Here is a 19,821-nt window from a genome sequence, read left to right as displayed (position 1 = left end):
AGTTGCTTTTAATGAAGATACCATTCCAGTTGTATGCATGTTTGTATTGCATTGGCCAAATTGAGAATTTCAACATGGTCAAAACGTTGGAATACATGTATTACACTAATTGTTGTATGTCCTAATTAGACGAGATTGGGCCGAAATGTTCTATTCGAGGCCAGGAGGCGGTCGCGTCCTAATCAGGCGAAATCGCTGCCTCTTGACGACACGTAACGCAGACAGTGCCATGACGCTGCCAGACCTTCGCGCGGCGGCCGTCGCGGCGCTCGCGTGCATCGAAGCTGTCTCGGGCGAACGCATGGAGCTCCATAGAACGCTCCACTACGGCCAGATCAAGCGAGACCTTGCCTCGAACACAAGGCTTCGCCGTCTCAAGAACGGCAACTTTGAGCCTGTCCCGCTCAACCTTGGTCTCGGGTACGAGATGCATGTTCGTGCTGGAGGCTTAGACGTGCGACGTGTGCAGAACGCACTACACATGGATCTATGCCGGCTCACCTCCGCAGCGTGCGTCCGTGATCGTGGACACGGGCAGTCATCTCATGGCGTTTCCGTGCAATGGGTAAGTGAATGCTCTATCATGACTCGTTCCATCGTCATGCGTTGACTAGATGCGACGGATGCGGCAAACACACGGACGCGCCATTTGACACGACCAAATCATCGACGCTCAAGTACCCTTCGTGTGCGAGTCGACCGGGCGCGTTCTCGTGTAGCGGATGCACGCAAGACGACCAGTGCCATATCTCCCAAGTACGATCGATCGATCATCCTGCTTGAATTAGATGCTCAAGTGCTGTAGTCGTACACAGAAGGGAGTAGTTGGAACGCTGTCGTCGTGGAGGACATGGTCTGGCTCGGAGACGCCACAGACCATCCCGAGCGGCACTTCAACGATTCCTTTGGCACACGGTACATGTTTGGCTGCCAGAAGCACGAGACAGGTGAGTGGGCGTTCTCCACTCCGATCGATCTTGCCTTCCGCTGGTATCATCTTCGCTCCAGGTCTGTTCATCGCGCAGGTCGCCGACGGCATCATGGGGGTCGCCAACACAGGTAGTTCTTTGCGAATGTCGCGTGGAATTTCACGATTTTTGGCAAATTGGCATGAAATTTGGGATTTTTTTCATGGTTTTTCATCGGTAGAAAGCAACTTGATCCGCAAACTCCACACCGAGCACAAGCTTGCCACGAGTGCGTTCGCGCTATGCTTTGCCCCGCAGGGCGGCACGATGGCGATCGGGACTCTCTCGACGGCCCACCACGAAGGCGACATCCAGTACGCAGCTGTCACATCTTCGCGCAACGGGTACCGAACGTTGGTTTGCGACGAGTGTGGCGACTCACCACGTGTAGCTGGTACGGGGTCACGGTCGTGGGCCTCAAGTTTGGCGGGAAGGACCTCAAGATCGACCCGTCGTTCATGGGCGCGGGCCGAAACGTGATTATCGACAGCGGCACGACCGACTCGTACTTTCCGTCGGCATACGCTGGGACGTGGAACGACCTGTTCCTAGCGACAACAGGCAAGCAGTATCTCGTCGAGGGCGGCGGCTGCGACGAAAACATGTACCCGGACGATGTGGTCCAGGCCATGCCGCCTTTCGAGATCCACATGCAAGGTGCACCTGGTCTTCTCGAACCGATCCCCCACGACGCATGTACGCAGGTGCTGACCCAGGCCAGTCGGTCGTGCTGTCAATCCCAGCGACACAGCTCTTCCCTGCCGACTCGGACGGGAATCGATGTGGCTCGATGCACTTTACAGAAACGAGCGGTGGCGGCGGTACGTCCAACGCAGCATCCCTGCCTTGCATTGACATAGTATGTAGTGATCGGCGCCAACTTTATGATGCACCACGAGTTTGTTTTTGATCCCGACGCAAAACGCGTGGGATTCTCCAAGGCGGCATGCGGTGCGGTTTGTCCGACGTCCATTGATATCGAGACCTGACGAAAGTGGCAACGTGCTCTAGAGTACCGAGGTCTGGACGCGGAATTGACCGAATCGACGTCGCCGCCGGACGTGGTCGTTCCTTTGGAGTCGCCCCCCAGCATCACGCTGCCTACGAACTCGACGCGTGTCGCCGCTGCCCCGACTATCCCAAATGCAGCGACACCCCCGACGACCGACCGCACCCTGTCGACAACAACTCTTGAACCGACCACCACGATATCGTCGCTTCCAACGTCCCCCGCATTCCATGGCAACTCGATGGCATCCACGGCGCCAAACACAACGGACACGCCGTCGTCGTTCCGAGCCAAAGGGGACCCGGCCCCAGTGTACAGCGACTTTTCCTTCTTCACGACCGCAGTCTTTATCGGGTTGGCGCTTGTCGTTGTCGCGAGCGCGTACCATTTCCGGTACAAGCGGCGGAACGGGCCGACGGCTACGCGCAAAAAAGTCCAATGGACCCACGTGCCGACGGTCCAGTCCGACCCCGAGGAGCGCGTCCCCCTTGGCGAAGAGCCGCTCAGCATCCGCGGCGATGAAGAAGACGAGAGTGACGACGAGTTTTTCGACTCGGAAGGGTACGTCATGTCCCCGCGATCGATCAAGCGGTGCCGCGAAGCGTTCGACATGGAAGCGTCGTAACGCTAACACGATGCATTGGACGGCGGCGACCACCCGTCGTCGTCATCTTCGTCCATCCCGCTGATGAGTGAGTCCAGGAACAAGTCATTCCCGAGCACGAGCTTGTTCGTGGTCGTGCTGACGGGCGAGAATCCGGCAGGTATTGGGGCCAGCGCCTGGGTTCGAGGCGCTGTTGTTGCGGCGGCGGCGGCGGAAATCCAAAAACTCGACATGGCAGAAGAAGGTAGAGAAGGGATGTGGTACGTGGGTGGGTGTGGCGGGATGACCGCAGCCTGGTACGGATGGGCAAACGGAACGGGCGTCGACGGAGATGAATACGAAGCCGTGAAGGCGAGCGTCAAGGGCGACGATGGCCGACGCGCCAGGAACGACGACGGCAACGTAGATATGGACTGGGCGTCGTGCTTTGGAAGCGGGAGGAGCGTCGATGCTGCGGGAGGCGATGTCTGCGGTTTGAAGGAGGAGAGAGCTGCGGGATCTTCCAGCACGAGATACGGCCTTTTGCGTAAGCAACGAGCTGTGGGAGGCTCGGGATTTGACGGGAGAGTTGCTTGCGTTGTTTGACGCTGAGCCAGCAACTTGGCTTGCAACTTTGTCCCAGTCCGAGTCGACTCGATAAAGAAGCTTTTTGACTTGAGTATATCCACGCATAGCGCATATCCCCTTGCGTCCTTGGGCGCCATGACGTATACCTATCCAAAAGTTAGGACCACGACATTGCTACGTAGCCACAGTACCTTCATCTGGTGCTGCACCGTGCTCTTGACAAAGCGAGAGCTGACCCAGCCGTAGTGCCATGAATTCCGCTTCGAGTTGATCTCGAACACAGCGCCGGCAGACGCGTCCACGTCAAGACGTCGGCCGCGCAGGAACTCGTCGAAGATGGCAACGTCGACGACACAACTCACGTCAGTCGCATTCGGGGCATCTTCCAAGTCAAACTTGGCGAACACCATCAGATCTGCTTGATCGACGGTCGTCGCGACTCGCAACGTGCTGCCACAGTACCCCGTTGCGTTGTGCGCAATGCAGCAGTGAGGAAAGCATCGCAGGTGCTTGTTGCCCGAGCTCTTGTTGTTTCTAATACACACGTGTCAGAAATGCGGACGTCGTTCGTGTACGAGCCGCTCTTGTGTACCTCTTGTACGAGCTGCTGAAAAGCGGTTCGGCGCACTCGGAATGCACAAACCGACTTTGGTCGGTGGCCGACGTCCACATGGCCGCCATCGTCCCGGTGACTAGCGCCGTCATTCCACCGTATCAATTTTAACAAGTTGAATCTCCATCTGCTCCTGGTTCGACCCCACACTGGTATTAAATCTCAAAGGTTCTGCAATTCCGCCCCAACGACACGGCGGAATGGGCGTCATTCGCACCCTTCCAATGCGTCCCGAGAGGAAGCGCCGCGTTCTGGCCATGCAACGGCACGTGCCCAGGGACGCCATTTGAGACCGCCAGTCGACCTCTAACGAGATGTCGTCGCAGTACAAACCATCGCAGACGTACAAGTGGTGCCTGGCATGGACAGGATGACTGTGGTTTCAGTCGACAAGCTCTTCCCCAACGAGTCCTTCCCAGCCAAGACTTGCCACGATCACCCCTCGTGCTATTGCGCTCCACGAAATGGGGGCGAGACGCACGCAGAGTGGCTGCCTGCTTTTTCAGAGACCACAGCCGTGCCTTCAGGTCCAGCATGCCGTGGTCATCTTCAACGACGACTAGACCGGCAACATCGTCTTTGCTGCATAGCAGTTTAGATTACTTGGCGAGCCATTCTACTCGCCTCGTGGAATCGCCGTGGTCTTTGGTGCGAGTGCCGTACCAATCCGACAAAACGACATTGCGAGGGGAAGATGGAAATATGACAAAATCAAGCTGTCGGAACGCTCGGCAGGGCCGACGACAGTCCAGCGTTCCCACGCATGACCAGGTCTCGATGGGAGTTGTACCCGTGGGGGCAAGTTCGCTCTTTGATCTGAACGATGGCGTGGTTGAGCTCCTTGATCAATGTGCACTCGGCCCACACTTTGTGCCGCTTCTTCTCGAGCAGCGCGTCCAGTTCGTTTGCGACTTGGTCGGACGTGAGGTCCGCAACCATTTCGGCCTTGTCCCACACCGTGTGCGCCGGCAGCGCAAGCAGCATCCCGTCGCAGTTCAAAATGTCCTTGGGCATCTTGTGTTTGGTAAAGTGGACTCCTTCTGCCGTTCGCTCGTTCACGCCATAGCTGTGGCAGAAGTGGAACGTCCACGGGACCTCGGTCGGGAAGACCGAGTCGATCGGATCCTTGCACGGGTTGGCCAGGTCTGCGTCAAGAAAGGACCAGAACTCGCCGACCGTCACCGGCCCTGTCACTCCCGCCATGGTCAAGATCGTGTGTTTGATCCCGTGGTTCGCCGCCGCCGCCCCGTACGCATACATCTCGACCATCCACGCGTCCTTGTACATCTTGCGGCCCTCGACAGTGAAGTTGCAGTAGTCGTCCACGAACGCGACCGCGTCGTGCTTTGTCAAAATGTATGGCGGCCCCGTTGGCGTGTAGTACCGCAGCGCCTCGGCCGCCGTGACGTTCATGCATGGCTGGTTCTGGCACAGCACCGACTTCTCCCTCATCTTGCGCTCGTCCTGAGCGAACCACCCAGAGCCCAAGTAGGCCCGCCAGTCCTGAGCGATCGCTACGCCGTCGCGCACGTCGTCCGTGATGGCGTCCGTGCGGTCTCCGATGTAATACTTGGACAAATTCCGGCCAAGATTGACCTGGAGTGGCTGCAAGAGCAAGAAGTCGCCGTCGAGGAGTGCGATCGGGCGGTTGTCCTTGACAGCGGCGCCACCGGTCGCGTGTTGGAGAAAATGCCGCAGCCCGAACGGTTTGTTGTACGGCGTGTAGCCGGGATCGTAGATGCCTTCGACGGGAGTTGGCTCGTAGCTCGGTGTGAAGTGGACGTGGAAATCGGGGTAAAACGTCGGCTGGGATCGCACGACGGCAGCGTCCGCGTCCGAACACCCTGAGATGATTTCCGTGATCGGGCCTTGGTGGCCGACGCGAACGGCAGAAAGCTGCAGCGCCGCCGAGTGGAGACGTCGGGACTCCTGCGCGCAGCTTGTGCTAAACACAATGTGCACCATCGTGTGTTCTGGAAACGGTGCAGCCGACAGGACCACGGCGGCCAAGGCGGCGACCGTCGTCGCGATGCGTCGCATGGCCCGACACAGACGGGCAATCAAAGTGGTTCCTGTCTGTCCAGGGCTGCACTTGAGGCCAGCGCATCTCGCCGGTGGCGTCTGGATGCAATTGCTTGGAATATGGGATCGCGTCATGCCATTGGGTCAAATCCCCTTCTTGAAACGTTCTTAGCAAAACAACGCACCACTCTTGTCCTGTAACGACTAAAAAGCTCCAAGTGAATTAATCTGACCATGAGTACCTTGTATTGACCGTAGAATACATGTTTGTATGCGATTCAAGTTGCACACCTCATCGTATTCTTGGCCCTAAGTAGCAACCATGAGGTGAGATATTCTTCAACTTGGTGGGCTGTTGTGTGGTCGGCAAACAAGTGATTCTTGACGTGCAGTTTTTGGCGCATTCCAATTGTGGTGTTGTTTTGAAGCGTAAAAAATGCAAAATCGACGAGGGGCACCCTTGGCCACGAGAGTTTGCAAGCGCCGCGAGCGCTCGCAGTACGGTGGCCTCCTTTCCACGGGGCGGCACATCTGTCAAATGCAGCCAGGAGGCACGGGAGCGGGCTGGCACAGCAAGAGTCCTTGCCCGGTGCACAGGCAACCATACAGCAAGGTCGACGCCCGCATCGTTGGCAATTCCAATGCGGCGAAAGATGCTTGTCGTCGTTGAGGCCAAGGGTTGCCTTTGCCACGAGATCCACCAATGGGTAGCATCAGCAGAAGATGAATGGGAGTCGCCATGGATGACATGGATGCGCGATAGTATGCGTAGTTGCTTTGGTACGAATGCTGCGGCCGTGGCGCGACGAGTGCTTGCTTGTGAGGTCCAGTGCGTGGGAATGGTTCTTGAGCTCTCGTGAGATCGCAGGCGGCTGTGTTGCACCGCCATCGACCGGCCCATTGGACTTGCTTGACGGACGGAACGTCCAACACAAACACATGGACACCGTCGACGACAGTGGCGTGCGGCGGCTTACGTTTGCCGCGCGTGAAGAGGTCCAGCCACGTGTGTCCACGTCCGAACAAAGTCCGTGGCCGACATAGCTGGCCGTCTTCAATAGGTCCTCTGCAGCCTCGTTTTCGAAGCGCCACGTCATCGCGAACACGACCTGTCCAGACGAGCCGGTGGAGACACAAATGTACTCACAACAGCATGGTGTAGCATATCGTGCCCGCGCCTGAAGGACTCTCGCGCAGCCCGCGCCTCGATCCCTCCGAGTTGTTTGCCAACTCCTTCCATGGACATTTCCACCAATCGAGATCCGGACGCCGTGTCCTCTCGGAGGGATTTCCATGGATATCGTGCAAATCATCGCGACGGGGGGCGATCGGATCCAGGCGGCGCTCTCGAGTCGACGACTTGGCACGTCGTGCGCGACCCCTCACGCCTGCTGCCATGCTCGGGTTTTGGTCTACGTGGAGCTGCTCTCGTCGTCAATGGGATGGAGGGAGGATCTGTTGAAAACAAATGAGGACGGCTAGACCGAGCACATTTCAACGGGCACGCGCAGCGAGGGAGGGCGACTGGAGCATCGGTCAAGCCGGGGGACGAGCGCTGCACGTCGGCGCAGGCGACGTCAGAACCACCTGGGTTGGTCGGATCGTCCGGATAACCGGCCCTCGCCCATGGATATCACGTGGTGCCAGAGGAAACCTGTACTCAGGCTGCACTCACCCTCTTCCTCCGTGGTCGGCACGATGGCGTCCTCTGGTGCGACTCCGCGGTACCCAGTATGGATAGCTGCCGCCATGCTGACAGTCGTGGGTCTCGGCTTCCTTGGTCTCAGCTACGAGAACGACTTTATCGTCCAGTCGAACACGATCTCGAACGCCAAGCTCACGCCGACAAACCACATCGTGTACGCCAACCGCACGGTTGATAAGGGTCTAGTGACGGAAGCGCTGGTGAACACAGGTGATCGCGGCAATGCGTACACGGCTGACCACTACGACAAGTCGACCGTGCATGTTGTCTACAGCACGAGCTGCGACCAGCCGAACCGGCAGTTCCTCAGCGCCGGGTTGCAGATCTCTGCGTCCAAGGTCGGCCATCGCGGGCCCATGACCGAGATCATCTCTGGATGTAGCGAGCAAGACATCGTGCGCCTTGCAGCGGAACCGACGTTTTATTACGATTATCACCGGCACTACTCGCCATCGTTCAACCTGCATCCAAAACCCGGCATCACCGACTCGTACTCGCCGTACAACAAGCCGTTTGCGCTCCGCCACCTCCTCCACACGGCGCCGTCGCTGTCCAACCCCGCCGCCGTCAAAGGCAACATGCCCGTGGCTCTCGTCGACGCCGACTTCATCTTCTTTCAACCGCTGCGGGTCAACACGGGCACGGACGTCGCTGCCTTCTACCACGGCGGGAAACGCCAGGGCCAGCCCATTCTCGACACGGTGGTAGATGGTCGCGCGCTGGCGCAGGACTGGACGCCGTTCTACGGCGGCGGGTGGTTCCAACCAGAGAACCGCGACAAGAAGGATGCGATCTGCGCGGGCAAGCCGTGCGAGAACATCACGTCGGAAGATGGTGCGGAGTACTATGCGGGTGGCGGACCACCGTACATTTTGACCAAGAACGACTGGCTGCGCATGATCGACGACTACGGCGACTTTGTCATTGCGGGGCGCACACTGTCCAAGCACTGGATGGTGGAAATGTATGCATACGGCCTCGCGGCGGGCAACCACCACATCCAGCACACGTTTGTGGCGCACTTGGCGCCGACCCTTCCCAAGGTCGAGTTGCATTCATGGTCATTTCTTGACGACGATATGGCCAACCCGTGCGACCCGACGCTGGACGTTGTGATGCCGCGCCATCCGCCCGTCGCCGTGCACTACTGCCAAAAGTACGGCTTCCTCGACAAGGAGGACGAGGGTTTTCACTTTTACAAGTACCATGTCCCGTACGACATTTTGAGCTGCGACGCGATGCTGCTCGAGCTGCCGCCACCGACGCAATGGACAAACATCGACACGCTCGGGTTGACGGGCCATGCCCTCGCAGTCAAGCGCCACGAAGTCTGGACCGAGTGCACGCTGGCGAAAATCCTCAACCAAGTCTTTCTCACGGCCAAGGAGAAGCTGTGCCCCCTCGGATTCAACACACACCAAGGACTCCCCATGAGCGAACCGCACAAACGCGACTCGGCGCTGCCAGGCGGCAAGCCCAAAGTCGTACCTTCGCCGCGGTGACGGGGTGTAATGATATTGTCCTCTCTTGCCGTTGGACTCGGCATGCATGCACACGCAACGAAATGGAAGCGAGAGAGAGGGGTGTGTGTGTGGTCTTGCTAGGATTCATCAACTTCGACAATCGAGTGCAGGTCTGGGGACCGGGACAGCTTTCGCTGCGGAGACGCGGGTGTTTGCAAATCGACGTCGTTGTCCTGGTCATGGCGTTAGCAGTGATGTCGTCGGTCCGATTGCGAGCACCACGTACGTCGTCCTTGATCGGGCTCACTTGATGCTGGACGGGAGTTGGCGCTGACTCGTCGACGGCCAATTCTGTCCACGATGACTTGCGCCGACACCGCCGCCAGAGCAGTCGCAGCACGAGGGCCGCCATGCCAACGATCGAGCACACAACGAGCACGGTCACGAGGGACCCGTACGAGTCCCAGAACGTCTTGTCCGTCCATTTCCCTCGCGACACGAGTGGTTGGCGATCGCCCGCGCCTACGACGACCGTCCAGCCCTTGCCTGGACCTGTCCATGGCGCGTACCTGGCACCGATCGATCGCATCGAGCGGGCGCAAACCCGACTCGTTTGTTCGCCATGTCGAATATCACGTCAAAGTTGGCCATCGCGGCCGCGCCCAGCACTACACGAAACTAAAGCACAGGTCGCCGCCGCTACGTACCGCCCCCACTGGACTGCGTAAAGTGCACATTGTTCGCCACCGTTCCGTCCGCGTTGGTCGTGTAGTACTGCGTCGGTGGGAGCGACAGCACGACCGATGACCCCTTGGTCATTCCCCGTAAAACAAATTGAATCGCCGGCAGCGTGCGCTGGTCCGCGGGATGGAGGAGCACTGCATCGTCTTCTCGGTAGGCGACGCCGTGGGCCATCTTCTTGTACAGCGCGGCAAATGCGGACCCGACACTCGATGGCATGTACGAGTCGGTGGACCCGCTATCGACGATGACGCCGCGGCCGCTGCGACGCAAGCTCGTCGGTGACAATCGTTGGCTTGCGCACGTACCTGTTGTACCACGACGGGGGCACGTTGAGCGAGACGTTGCCGATCAAGATGTCGAGGACTTCCACCGTGAACCAGCCACTACACGTGCCGGTCATGTGTGTGTGTTTTTGAAGCGCTGGACCGCACTACCTCGTCGTCAACAGCGGTGTAAACATGGGTGGCGCTAGGTGCAGCTTGGTGTCGACGCCGCCCAGCACCATCGTCCCGCCCGTGTCTGCGAAGCACAGCGAAAACATGTTGGCCTTTAGCACGCCGCTCTTGACCAGGTATGGCACGATCGTATTGGGGTCCTGGGCCATCCCCATGATCCCGTTCTCCTTCTGGGAGATGAACAGGCCAGTCTCGCGGGTTTGACACCCGATTGGGAATCGGACGCCGTACTTGGACAGCATCGTGGATACGTTCATGTCCGCGGCACCGTCGGCCGCAGGGAGCGACCCCACCCAGCACAGTTCGCTCACCATCAACGCACTCCACATGCTGCCTTCGGCATAGCTCTGGGACACACGGCACTGGTTGTTGGATTCACACGAATTGCACCGACTGTACTCGGCACACGTGAGGTAATTGGCGGTCGTGGACTTGGTCATGTCGTAAGGCGGGTCGGTATGGTCGCCGCAGTCGATGCATCTGCGTCAAAGGTCAATGCTGAACGAGAGGACACGAAGGACGCACGATGTGCATGGAAGCGCGGTCATGTGGCTTCCTGTGTCGATTATGACGGAAGCTTTCTGCGGTGGAAGCCCCAAGTACATTTCAGCGTAATGCGTCCTATCAACAACAGCAGGATTGGCGCGCCTCGTACCGAGTGCACCGAACGACGTGTACCCAATGCCGACACCCAAAGCCACCTCGTCGGATTCGATGGTCAGACCTCCGGTCAAGTTGGACTCGCTCTGCCACCGGCGCGTGGGATAATGCACATTCCTCTGCAGGTTGAGCCGAAGGACTCCGTCGTTAGAGACGGATGCGTCGCCGTCGGCTCTCATCGCCGTGGCGGCAACGTCGTTACACAACATCGAAAGCGTCGGCGTGCTTCCATGGAATAACGAAACGTATCTACTTTGAAGTTCATTTATAGGACACGAAAATCGCCTGAAATAACATAATAAATCTCGTTTCGAATTCTTTAATAAATAACACAGCGGAGTCCCGGCGACGTTCAAGCGGCACCGCCGCGATCCCGGGCGTCCGCGCCGAGGAAGCGCAGAAGAGCACGAGGACTCTCCAAGACGGAGATGTCGTCTGGGAACTCCCTCTCTCGGTTCGATTCGAGCAACGCGGTCCACTTGAGACACTCTGCCGCGATGCGATCCCGCGCGTCCCAGTTTTGTTGAACATGGTGGAATCGGGCAAGCACCATGCCGATCTCGACGCTCAGCTGGAGATCCTCTGCGAGAACAGCAGCGTCTTTGCTTCGTTCGAGGGTTTGCTTGCACTTGACGTCGCCCACGATGAAGTACGCCTTGGCCAATTCGAGCCCCACTTCTGCTTGCATCGCCCAACTCCCGTGCTCCATCACCTGCAACACATCCTTGACGACCTGATATTCGGACTCGAAGAATCACACGGGCGTACGTATGGACTGGCGTCTTCCAACAGCGCGATGGCATCTTGCGTCCGTTCCATGGCGACATACAACCGCGCGAGAAGTACCTTTGCTTGAGCGACGAGCGTTTGGCTCCCAACTTCTTCACATGTCGCGAGGCATTCCATGAGCGCCGGTAGCGCATTGAACGGCACGTCAGGATGCAGTGCCATCTAACGAACTCATGAGCGCTCTTTCGCTCCATCAGATAAACGAACGTGCGACTGCTGCAGCAACACGTTGGCGCGAGCAAATGGCGGCAGGGTGTGCTTAGGAATCGAGTCCAAGAGCGTCGATGCGTCCTCTTGTCGGCCTTGCCGCCGAAGCAGGCGAGCTACACCATGGCAGATTGGCGAGAATGCATGAGTGCCGCAAAATGCTTCCCACCTTTGGCCATGGTGAAGTCGATGGTGTCACAGGGCTTGCCCGTTCGTTGGCCCTGGACAAGACTTGCCCATACACCCACCAACGATTCTGCTCGGCGAAGCTCCATCCTAGCTACGGCCCAGGCCACGAGCATGTTCAAAAGCGACTGCTGCAGGATCGAGTCGCTCCAAATGGCATCGCTTGACTTGGCGATTGCATTGTCCATGTCGAGCGCCGACTGCGCCAACTTGCCCAGAGCTGGCGCGTACGCCGTGGACGCGCCCCATGGCGAGCCAGAGCGTGGAGAGATCGGTTGGGTTTCGATATCGATCTGCGCTTGGTGCGATAGCTGGATTCGATCGTGTCAGTCGCGGAAGAAGTGGTCATGATTCGTACCAACAGGGCGACGTCGCTCGAGGAACACGCCGAGCGGTGCGACGCAAGAGCGGCCGCCTTGGCCAGAGCTTGCCGCTGCATCGTGCGAAACCCGAGCTGCCGCCATGTTTGTGCTTGCGTGAGATGGATCACCACCTGGGTGTGCACCCACTCGTTCAGCCGCGCGTGCTTCGGTTCCATGAGCCATTGGGACATGCTTAGCCCGTCCGGAGGAGTCGGCATTGGAGGACACATGCTATTTGTTGCAGCAGAGCCTGCGGCTTGCAGCGCGAGCCACGTTTGCAGTGAAATGACGGTGGCCGGGGACGGCACAGGCAATGGGGATCCGTGTTGGATGGCGGAGAGCTGCGCCAAGAGCGAAACATGCGGTAGCGCGGCGGCGTCGGCCATCTCAATCGTTGTGAGGGCTCGTTGGGGGTCGAAGGGAGCGTCCCATTGCAAGAGGTAGCTCAACGCATAGGCCACGCAAACCTACCAACAAGTCACGATGAGGTGGCGAAGAGAAAACCTACTTTATCTCTGGCGCTCTGAGCCACTCGAATGGTCTCGTGTAGAGCCGCGATGGCTTTCGCGGGATGCCGAAATGTCCAGTAGAAGATGGCGAGGTTCAAGGACGCGTAGTGCGGCCCAAACCGCTTCATGTCGGGGATGTCCATCGCGACATGTATCGCGGTGTTGTGGTACTTGTGAAGCGCTTCCATGGCGCCGAGGAACTCTCGCTGCCGCTGGAAATTGACATATCGCGCGAAGAGAAGGCGAGTCGAAGAAGGGTTGGCTTGTAGGGCTTGATGAAGGAGGATGTCGTCCACGGGAAGGCCGTTGTCGATGGCGTCGAGCACAGAGGCAGTTGACGGTCTGAGGGCCGTCGTGGAAGGCGTGAAAGGCGTGACGAAGGCCTGCATCGCATCGCGAAAGCTGCATAGACCATCAAAGAACGCCGAGCGGATCGCGAGCGCGAGCATGCGCGAGAACCGACCGAAAGGAGATGACGCCACAAACACCTCGTCATTCCGCGGGAGACACAGCATTTCCAGACATTCGGACACGTCGTGGACAGATCGATTGCTGAGTCGACGCATGGCAACTTGGAATTCCATCGACCAACTCGGGTGGATTGCATCCAAGGTAGAACAGAACGTGGGAAACGGCATGGGACTACTCGTCGCAGTGGCAGTGACTTCCATGAGGAACACTGCCAACTCATGATGAGGATGGATCCCGTCATGGAGGTCCAAACTGCTTGCTTCGTACTCGCGGATGTAGATGGCAAGAAGGAACCCAATGCAGACATTGTGCGGGGAGAGCTCGAGCAGGAGGCGCGGCGGCGCTCTTTCTGGCGCTCCCATCTTGATTGAATAGCGCTGTTTTGAACACGTAGGAGACGACACGACAGAGTATCTGACCAAGGACAAAACCACGAATCGGACGTGTTCGGAACACCCATGCGACCAATTGAATTTTGAGAGACAATTCCATTTCGCATCACAGGAAGGGCGTGCCGATGGAGAGGTACGGGACGCAGCGGACGGCGCATATTTGGGTCCACTTTATCAAGAGAAGAGACCTGGATAAGTACTTTAACAATTGGAGGGTGGAGTGTCGCCACTGCCGCGATGCCTACGACGCGCGAACGTCCACACAGGAGATTGTGTCACTCCCCGAGATTTTGATCAGCACGACGCCCAAGATGATGTCGCACTTGCGCAGCTGCGTGTACGCTCGAAGAGTACTAGGAAATAACCTGCCATCGTCTCCAGTCAGGCTGGAAGTCCCGAAGCGGGGTGCTGCGTCGAAGGATCGTGAAGGGTCACCCTCTCGCGCCAAAAAGAGATGCCGCACCAAATCGGCACCACCACATCCACCTTCACTTCGCCCGACGCTGCTACACTCTACTGGTGCATTCGAACCCTTCCACTTGTCCTTTCTCTTGACGCGCAAATCGTCACACTAGATGTAGTAGACTTCAAGCACGAAGGAAACGACGACAAAGACTCGACTCCACCCACCACCATCACTTACAGCACGGCCTACATTTGGGAACACTACATTAAACGAACAGACTTGGCCAAGACTCACAACAACTGGTACGTTGATTGCAAGCATTGCCGCCGAGCCGCGGAAACCACGGTCCCTCTGTCGTCTCCGCCCCCCGTGTTTGCGTCGGTCATGACTCGCATGAAGGCACATCTGTTCAAATGCGCCCACATACCCCCCGAAGACCTCGCGACCTTTCAAAAGACAGACGCTGCGATGGCACCGTATCAACCCAAGCGCCGCCCCAAGAACGCTGTCGAGTCACCTCGTCAAGTCCATGTGATCGTGTTGCCCCCAAGCGCAGTTCCAGCCACATCCCGCCTCCAGTCGGACGACTCGAAGCACTTCCATCATGCCTTGCCGGCGGACAATCAACCAGACGACGTCGCGCCCACCATTGCGGTCACGTGGCTCACAGAGAAAGAGAGGGCGCTGTACGCTGCATCCACGGAAGGGTTCATCCACACGGCGGCCATTCTGGGTCGAGTCAACTTGGCACATTTCGCCCACTCCGGCCTGTACAGCGTTCCCAACACGTCCATGCAACAGGTACAAGGCTTGGTCGGGCATGATGTTTGGTTGGACTGGTTGAGCTCTATAGATCCAAGCCCTCGTGGAGCAACAAGTCGACATGCCGGATGAAGCCACGACGACGAAGTTGAAAAGCGATATTCCTGAAGAACCAGTGGGCTCATCACACTCTACCGCTCAGTCGCTTGCGTCGACCTCCAGCGCCGCGCACAACGACGGTGGACCTGCCACACTCGACACGGAGGGGCTTCTCGTTGAGGACAAACTGCTCCCACACTTTACCACGGTGTTCCGAAAAGACTCGGACGTTGCAGTGGGTCAAGTCGTGTGCACGTTGTGCCGAAAAGCCCACGAAAGCGCCCCCGACCTCGTGGCAGCCCCTCTGGCCATCCGAGCAACGCCCTGTAACCTTTCCCGGCACCTGGACTCGTGCGACCTGTTTCAACGAGCTTCAGCGCAAGAAATGCGTCCCGTTGCAGCGCTTGTCTACCGCGCCGTTCCGTGGCCACGTGTTCTGTGGAAGCATTTTATCCAACGAGTGGACCTCCCACGCTTTCTCTCGTACGTGCAAGTCGAGTGCCGGCATTGCCGCGCCTCGCAAACTCGACCAGGCAGGTCGTCGCCGACCGTCTTGATGTCGAGTCCGTGGCAGATGCGGCACCACGTGCGAACATGTCCAAGAATCTCGAATGATAAGGAAGAACGAGCCGATGGTGTGGTGATGTCGGCCGCGCTGCCATCAAGGAAAGCGATACCGCTGGAACATGGCGCGGAAACCCCAGACGACACGAGGGGTGGTGTTGTGGCGCTTCCAACGTCTGCCGATCCGGTGGTATACGCTGCAATGGAATACGCGGCCGTGCGATGGGACGGCGGGTTCCAGCTTGCGCAGTTGGGGTACTATGCCTTGACGCTAGCACGCCGGTCGTTCCTTTCAACTCCATGCTGTACCTAGCTACGACGTAACAGATCGCATGATGCGCGAAGACGAGCGTGACGGACACGGCAAAGTCGAAGTGACGTGGCTGCGTATGTTGACGATGATGGGCCATCGCCGTGACTTGTGACTGTGTAGACAAGGAGAGCGACGCGGTGGTGTACGCTTTCGGACACGACCAGGTCATTCCAGTCGACTGGATTGTGTGCAGCGTCGAACTCGTGCACTTCGACGCACCCCATCGGTTTACCCTGCCACCAGAGCAGCTGCAAAAGGTACCCACCGGTTGGTTCATGCCGACGCTTGAGCCACACCTAGGTGCACCACAACCTTCGTTCCACTGGAGCTGGGACCACGACGTGTACATAATGAACACTGTTCATACAGCCCATCTTCTTGTTACTCCTCGAGATCGGACGTCAGGTAATGGTCAAACCGCGACGAGTTGAGGCTCGAGTTGTAGCTGCTGTTGCCGGGGGATCGGCCTTGGTTGAAGTCATGCCAGGGAGTCTGCATGAGGTTCGACAGGGACGTGCACGAAGACGACGTTGCGACCGAGATCGCGGGAGTGTCGTCGTGGAGGGAAGTCGTATCGAAGAGCTCCGAGTGAGAGTGGAAACTCATGTCTTTGTCTGACGGCACGCTACTTCGGAGGATGGCGCGCGTGAACCGGTCGTCGTGGAGAATGGAGGTGGGGAGGCTGTGGTCGTTGTTGTAGACGGCTTCGAACCACGACGAGGGACGTCCGGCCGATGGAGGCACGAGGGAGGCAGTCGGCGCGACGTCGACGGGAGTGTCGAGCGCTATACCTTCTTTTGATCGCGAGCGCCGACGACGAACGTATATGACCCGGCCGACTGCAATGAAGACAACTGCCGCGGCGGCAACGATTCCAACGACTACAAGGACGTGGGTTGTGCCGCTGGTGCTGAAAGAGTCTGTCGGGGAAGAAGCAACCATTTCGATAGATGTGGACGCGACGCATTCCACCGTCATGGACGACGGTGTTGTCCAAACGAGCTGAAGGTGGACGGAATAGTTGCCTGGTCCAGGGATGGTCGCATTCTGCACTATAACACTCGCCGACGCGTCCGTGACGTAAAGCAATGGTGTGCATGTATCTTGGACGCAAGTGGCGTACTGAATCCCGATGGGTCTGGAGAGGGATGGACTCGGCACATACGTCCATGTGATGGTGGTGGTCGAGGAGTTGATTTGCCCAGGACACTCGACAGAGAACGCGACGAGCTCAGGTGCGATGACATTGAGCGTTGAGCTGTTGTTGTTGGAGCGGCAGAATGACCGCACTTTATCTCGCATGATGCTTGGCTCCTTCGGCACCTCCATCGTTATCCAGGCAATCGCCGCCTTGCCGTTCGTCTCGCCCATCGTCGTCGCCAATTGTGTATCTTGAAGAAACAGCTCTGATTGGGTGGAATTATCCGAAATACCCTTTGTTTATCCGGTAGTATTTACGAGAAATTCAAAATTTGGCGCCGACATGACTAGACGTCCATGCGATGCAAGACGGCCTTGTCGACGCCGTCCACGGCTTCCTCAAGCTGCGCATTGAAGAATTCATCGTCGACGTCAGGGGGAGTGTCGTAGGAAGCAACTGTGCCTTGTTCCACAGCGGCATCTTCAGCGCCTTTCTCAGTCACGAGCTCCACTTCTTCCTCTTCAAACTCGTCCAAGTTGACCTGAGTCCACCGCGGATCCTTCGACTTGCACACGGCAACAGCAATGCCCACAATAAATAGCAATCCGATCGCAACTCCACCCAAAGTCAAGACGAGAGGGTAGTCGTCTTCGCTCGCTTCATCGATCGACGCCTCGTCGTGCGATCCCTTCGTTTCCACGACGGCTTCATTAACGGCATCCGACGTGGGCATCTGCTCAAACTCTACACGCCATCCATCAAGACCCATGGTTGCACCCATCTCCACGCACCGCAGTTGGCTTTGGCAAATCCAACTCGATTCCGCTCCGCGTCAAATACGAACTCGTGATGCATCATGAGGCTGGCGCCGACAATGCCCCCACCTGCTTCGTCGAGGAGGATCGTCGAAAAGTATCGTCCTGCCTTCTTTTTCAGGTAACGGGTTGGCGGGATGGACATGACGACGTCATTCCCATCGACACCTGTATCCCACATCGTCATCAGCCTCGTTGAAGGTGTAAGCACGCCTCCCCTACCTGCCAGAACATACTCAATCGTCGGTAAGAGCTCGATTTCGTCCTTCGTGTATCCCTCTGTGCCTCCCGTGATGTACTCCTTCCCCACAACTGTTTTGAACACGCGGTTAAACTCATCGTTGAGGGCGGCTGGAAGGTACGAGTCGGTGGTGCCGCTGTCCACGATGACCTTTCGACCGCCGTTCAACAAGCGAGGCGAGTCGATATGGATGTCTTCGCCGTGGATGCGGATCCCGCGAACTTCCAGCGCATACCAGCCCGTCGAGTCGAACGAAACTTGAGCAAACGTCATGTTTTCTTGAAGGTGCGCGGTGTTGAGGTGACTGCCGACCGTCATCGCGCCACCCGTCGGGGTAAAGCAGAGCGAAAACACGTTCTGGTTGATCTTGTCTTCCAGAAACAATTTCTTGACCACGTTGGGCACTGCAAGAGCAACGTCATGAGCGTCGATCGTGCGGCCGCACCTACCTTTCGTCGACAGCCCCATGATCCCGTCGGCCACTTGCGTCGTAAAGAGACCTGTCTCGTGGTTTTGACACCCAAAGCGATACCTCGTACTAAATTTGTTGTCGACATCCGATACGGCACTGTCTCCCAGCCACACGTTGTCTTCCACCACGACGGCCTTCCAGCTGCTTCCTTCCGAGTACATTTGGCTCACGACACACGTGTTCGCGTCCGTGCATGACGCACATGTGATGGCTTTCTCCTGTCCAATTTCGTCGCAGGTAGGATACGTTAGCGTAGACGACTTGGCCGCATCAAATGGAGCGTCCGTGTGCTTGCCGCATCCTGTGCATCTACGTCGACATGCCAATCGGACGACTTGGATTGAAACACATACCCCTTGCATGGAAACGCAAGCTGATGACTGCCCGTGTCGACGATGACCGAAGCACGTTGTGGTGGTGTCCCCGCATATATCCACGTGTAATGCGTGCCCATGCCAAGGTTCAAAGGAACGACTTCATACCGACCGTCGTCAAGACGGCGGTGCCGCTCGTGGGTGTGAAGGTTTCTCTTGATGGAGATGTCGGTGTTGTTGCGATGGAGCTGGAGGGTTCGAGTAGTGCTTTGGACTCCATGAGATTGCAGGAGCAGCGCCGCCACGACGAGACTGGCCGCCAGCGTTGATGGAGCCATCTCGTGGGATGGCCAAGGCTTTCTGCAGAATCATCTCATCTTTGCCTTGACAGTGCTCCTACCCCATGTTGTACGGCATAATCGTACGTACAACACGAATTTTATTGTCGAATGAATGCATACAATCCAGTACATTGTACATTGTCGTACTTCAGTCGATGGACGATGCACCTAACGTGCAGCAGGGACGTCAGCGAACCCGCTTCCATGTCGCTCGAATGTGCTTCCACAGTGGATGGCGTTGATGTTTCGCTGGGTTCGACACCAGGGGCTGGCGGGACGCTCGTACTGCGCGATCAAGCTCCTTTCGCGCCTTTTGATGGCAGGACGCAAACAAAATGTCGACGACGTGCCCTGATTGACCAACTCACTGTCTGTTCGAGTGACTCGAATGGCGATACGATGCGATTGTATTGGCTATAATTGTTTTCTATACGGTGAACATTGGACAAGGTACCTTTCGAGTGACTGACATTCCAACCCTCACCACGTCGTCATGAACACAACATTGACTGTGAACGGTACAGTCACTGGACAGTAAAGTTTTCCAACCATGCGCGACGACATTGATTGCGAAGTGCAGCATCAAGGAAAAGGTCCCGGCCGCATCACAATATGCAGACACTGCGG

At 57.6% G+C, this 19,821-nt stretch overlaps 9 protein-coding genes across 19 annotated transcripts; 3 read left to right on the top strand and 6 right to left on the bottom strand.

The window, feature by feature from the left end:
* Positions 1 to 194: 194 nt before the first annotated feature.
* H310_11853 (hypothetical protein) lies at positions 195 to 2,694 on the top strand. The gene is made up of 10 exons (XM_008878678.1): positions 195 to 420; positions 470 to 565; positions 615 to 756; positions 806 to 947; positions 1,009 to 1,059; positions 1,150 to 1,312; positions 1,360 to 1,625; positions 1,673 to 1,789; positions 1,836 to 1,919; positions 1,980 to 2,694. The coding sequence occupies exons 1-10, from the start codon at positions 230 to 232 to the stop codon at positions 2,600 to 2,602; spliced, it is 1,875 nt and encodes a 624-aa protein (XP_008876900.1). The 5' UTR covers positions 195 to 229; the 3' UTR covers positions 2,603 to 2,694.
* On the bottom strand, positions 1,921 to 3,829 carry H310_11852 (hypothetical protein; the record flags this gene model as incomplete). The annotated part of the gene is made up of 4 exons (XM_008878677.1): positions 1,921 to 2,771; positions 2,846 to 3,294; positions 3,340 to 3,682; positions 3,741 to 3,829. 4 exons carry the CDS (start codon positions 3,827 to 3,829, stop codon positions 2,687 to 2,689), a joined length of 966 nt encoding a protein of 321 aa, XP_008876899.1. The 3' UTR covers positions 1,921 to 2,686.
* A 496-nt stretch (positions 3,830 to 4,325) lies between these two features.
* On the bottom strand, positions 4,326 to 5,891 carry H310_11851 (hypothetical protein). Its single transcript, XM_008878676.1, has one exon. It carries the CDS (start codon positions 5,799 to 5,801, stop codon positions 4,473 to 4,475), a length of 1,329 nt encoding a protein of 442 aa, XP_008876898.1. The 5' UTR covers positions 5,802 to 5,891; the 3' UTR covers positions 4,326 to 4,472.
* A 1,530-nt stretch (positions 5,892 to 7,421) lies between these two features.
* On the top strand, positions 7,422 to 9,039 carry H310_11850 (hypothetical protein). The gene has a single exon (XM_008878675.1). It carries the CDS (start codon positions 7,482 to 7,484, stop codon positions 8,988 to 8,990), a length of 1,509 nt encoding a protein of 502 aa, XP_008876897.1. The 5' UTR covers positions 7,422 to 7,481; the 3' UTR covers positions 8,991 to 9,039.
* A 14-nt stretch (positions 9,040 to 9,053) lies between these two features.
* On the bottom strand, positions 9,054 to 11,039 carry H310_11849 (hypothetical protein). Its single transcript, XM_008878674.1, has 8 exons — positions 10,829 to 11,039; positions 10,676 to 10,771; positions 10,130 to 10,630; positions 10,001 to 10,078; positions 9,659 to 9,954; positions 9,521 to 9,619; positions 9,238 to 9,473; positions 9,054 to 9,184 (listed from the first exon to the last, which is right to left on the bottom strand). The coding sequence occupies exons 1-8, from the start codon at positions 11,017 to 11,019 to the stop codon at positions 9,089 to 9,091; spliced, it is 1,593 nt and encodes a 530-aa protein (XP_008876896.1). The 5' UTR covers positions 11,020 to 11,039; the 3' UTR covers positions 9,054 to 9,088.
* Positions 11,040 to 11,084: 45 nt separating this feature from the next.
* Positions 11,085 to 13,712, bottom strand: H310_11848 (hypothetical protein). 8 transcript variants are annotated; one of them, XM_008878671.1, is made up of 6 exons: positions 12,863 to 13,712; positions 12,351 to 12,821; positions 11,976 to 12,303; positions 11,807 to 11,922; positions 11,579 to 11,761; positions 11,085 to 11,522 (listed from the first exon to the last, which is right to left on the bottom strand). In XM_008878671.1, exons 1-6 carry the CDS (start codon positions 13,694 to 13,696, stop codon positions 11,163 to 11,165), a joined length of 2,292 nt encoding a protein of 763 aa, XP_008876893.1. In that variant the 5' UTR covers positions 13,697 to 13,712; the 3' UTR covers positions 11,085 to 11,162. The 8 variants fall into 8 exon arrangements, with proteins under 8 accessions (XP_008876893.1, XP_008876892.1, XP_008876894.1 ...); XM_008878670.1 differs by having other exon boundaries at positions 11,807 to 12,303; XM_008878672.1 differs by having other exon boundaries at positions 11,579 to 11,922.
* A 123-nt stretch (positions 13,713 to 13,835) lies between these two features.
* H310_11847 (hypothetical protein) lies at positions 13,836 to 16,245 on the top strand. Of its 4 annotated transcripts, XM_008878665.1 has the most exons (7): positions 13,836 to 14,245; positions 14,311 to 14,933; positions 14,986 to 15,476; positions 15,558 to 15,812; positions 15,871 to 15,944; positions 15,991 to 16,127; positions 16,171 to 16,241. In XM_008878665.1, the coding sequence occupies exons 1-7, from the start codon at positions 13,852 to 13,854 to the stop codon at positions 16,219 to 16,221; spliced, it is 2,025 nt and encodes a 674-aa protein (XP_008876887.1). In that variant the 5' UTR covers positions 13,836 to 13,851; the 3' UTR covers positions 16,222 to 16,241. The 4 variants fall into 4 exon arrangements, with proteins under 4 accessions (XP_008876887.1, XP_008876885.1, XP_008876886.1 ...); XM_008878663.1 differs by having other exon boundaries at positions 14,986 to 15,812; positions 16,171 to 16,245; XM_008878664.1 differs by having other exon boundaries at positions 15,558 to 15,944.
* On the bottom strand, positions 16,213 to 17,246 carry H310_11846 (hypothetical protein). The gene has a single exon (XM_008878661.1). The coding sequence runs from the start codon at positions 17,239 to 17,241 to the stop codon at positions 16,252 to 16,254; it is 990 nt and encodes a 329-aa protein (XP_008876883.1). The 5' UTR covers positions 17,242 to 17,246; the 3' UTR covers positions 16,213 to 16,251.
* A 7-nt stretch (positions 17,247 to 17,253) lies between these two features.
* H310_11845 (hypothetical protein) lies at positions 17,254 to 19,210 on the bottom strand. The gene is made up of 5 exons (XM_008878660.1): positions 18,893 to 19,210; positions 18,517 to 18,848; positions 18,049 to 18,471; positions 17,803 to 17,994; positions 17,254 to 17,755 (listed from the first exon to the last, which is right to left on the bottom strand). Exons 1-5 carry the CDS (start codon positions 19,189 to 19,191, stop codon positions 17,358 to 17,360), a joined length of 1,644 nt encoding a protein of 547 aa, XP_008876882.1. The 5' UTR covers positions 19,192 to 19,210; the 3' UTR covers positions 17,254 to 17,357.
* Between the last annotated feature and the right edge of the window lie 611 nt (positions 19,211 to 19,821).

The sequence above is a fragment of the Aphanomyces invadans genome, assembly GCF_000520115.1.
Source record: "Aphanomyces invadans strain NJM9701 unplaced genomic scaffold supercont1.34, whole genome shotgun sequence".
In the NCBI taxonomy this organism is placed as follows: Eukaryota; Oomycota; class Saprolegniomycetes; order Saprolegniales; family Verrucalvaceae; genus Aphanomyces; species Aphanomyces invadans.
The sequence above is the reverse complement of the archived record's forward strand: the minus strand, read 5'-3'. Positions and strand labels throughout refer to the sequence as shown.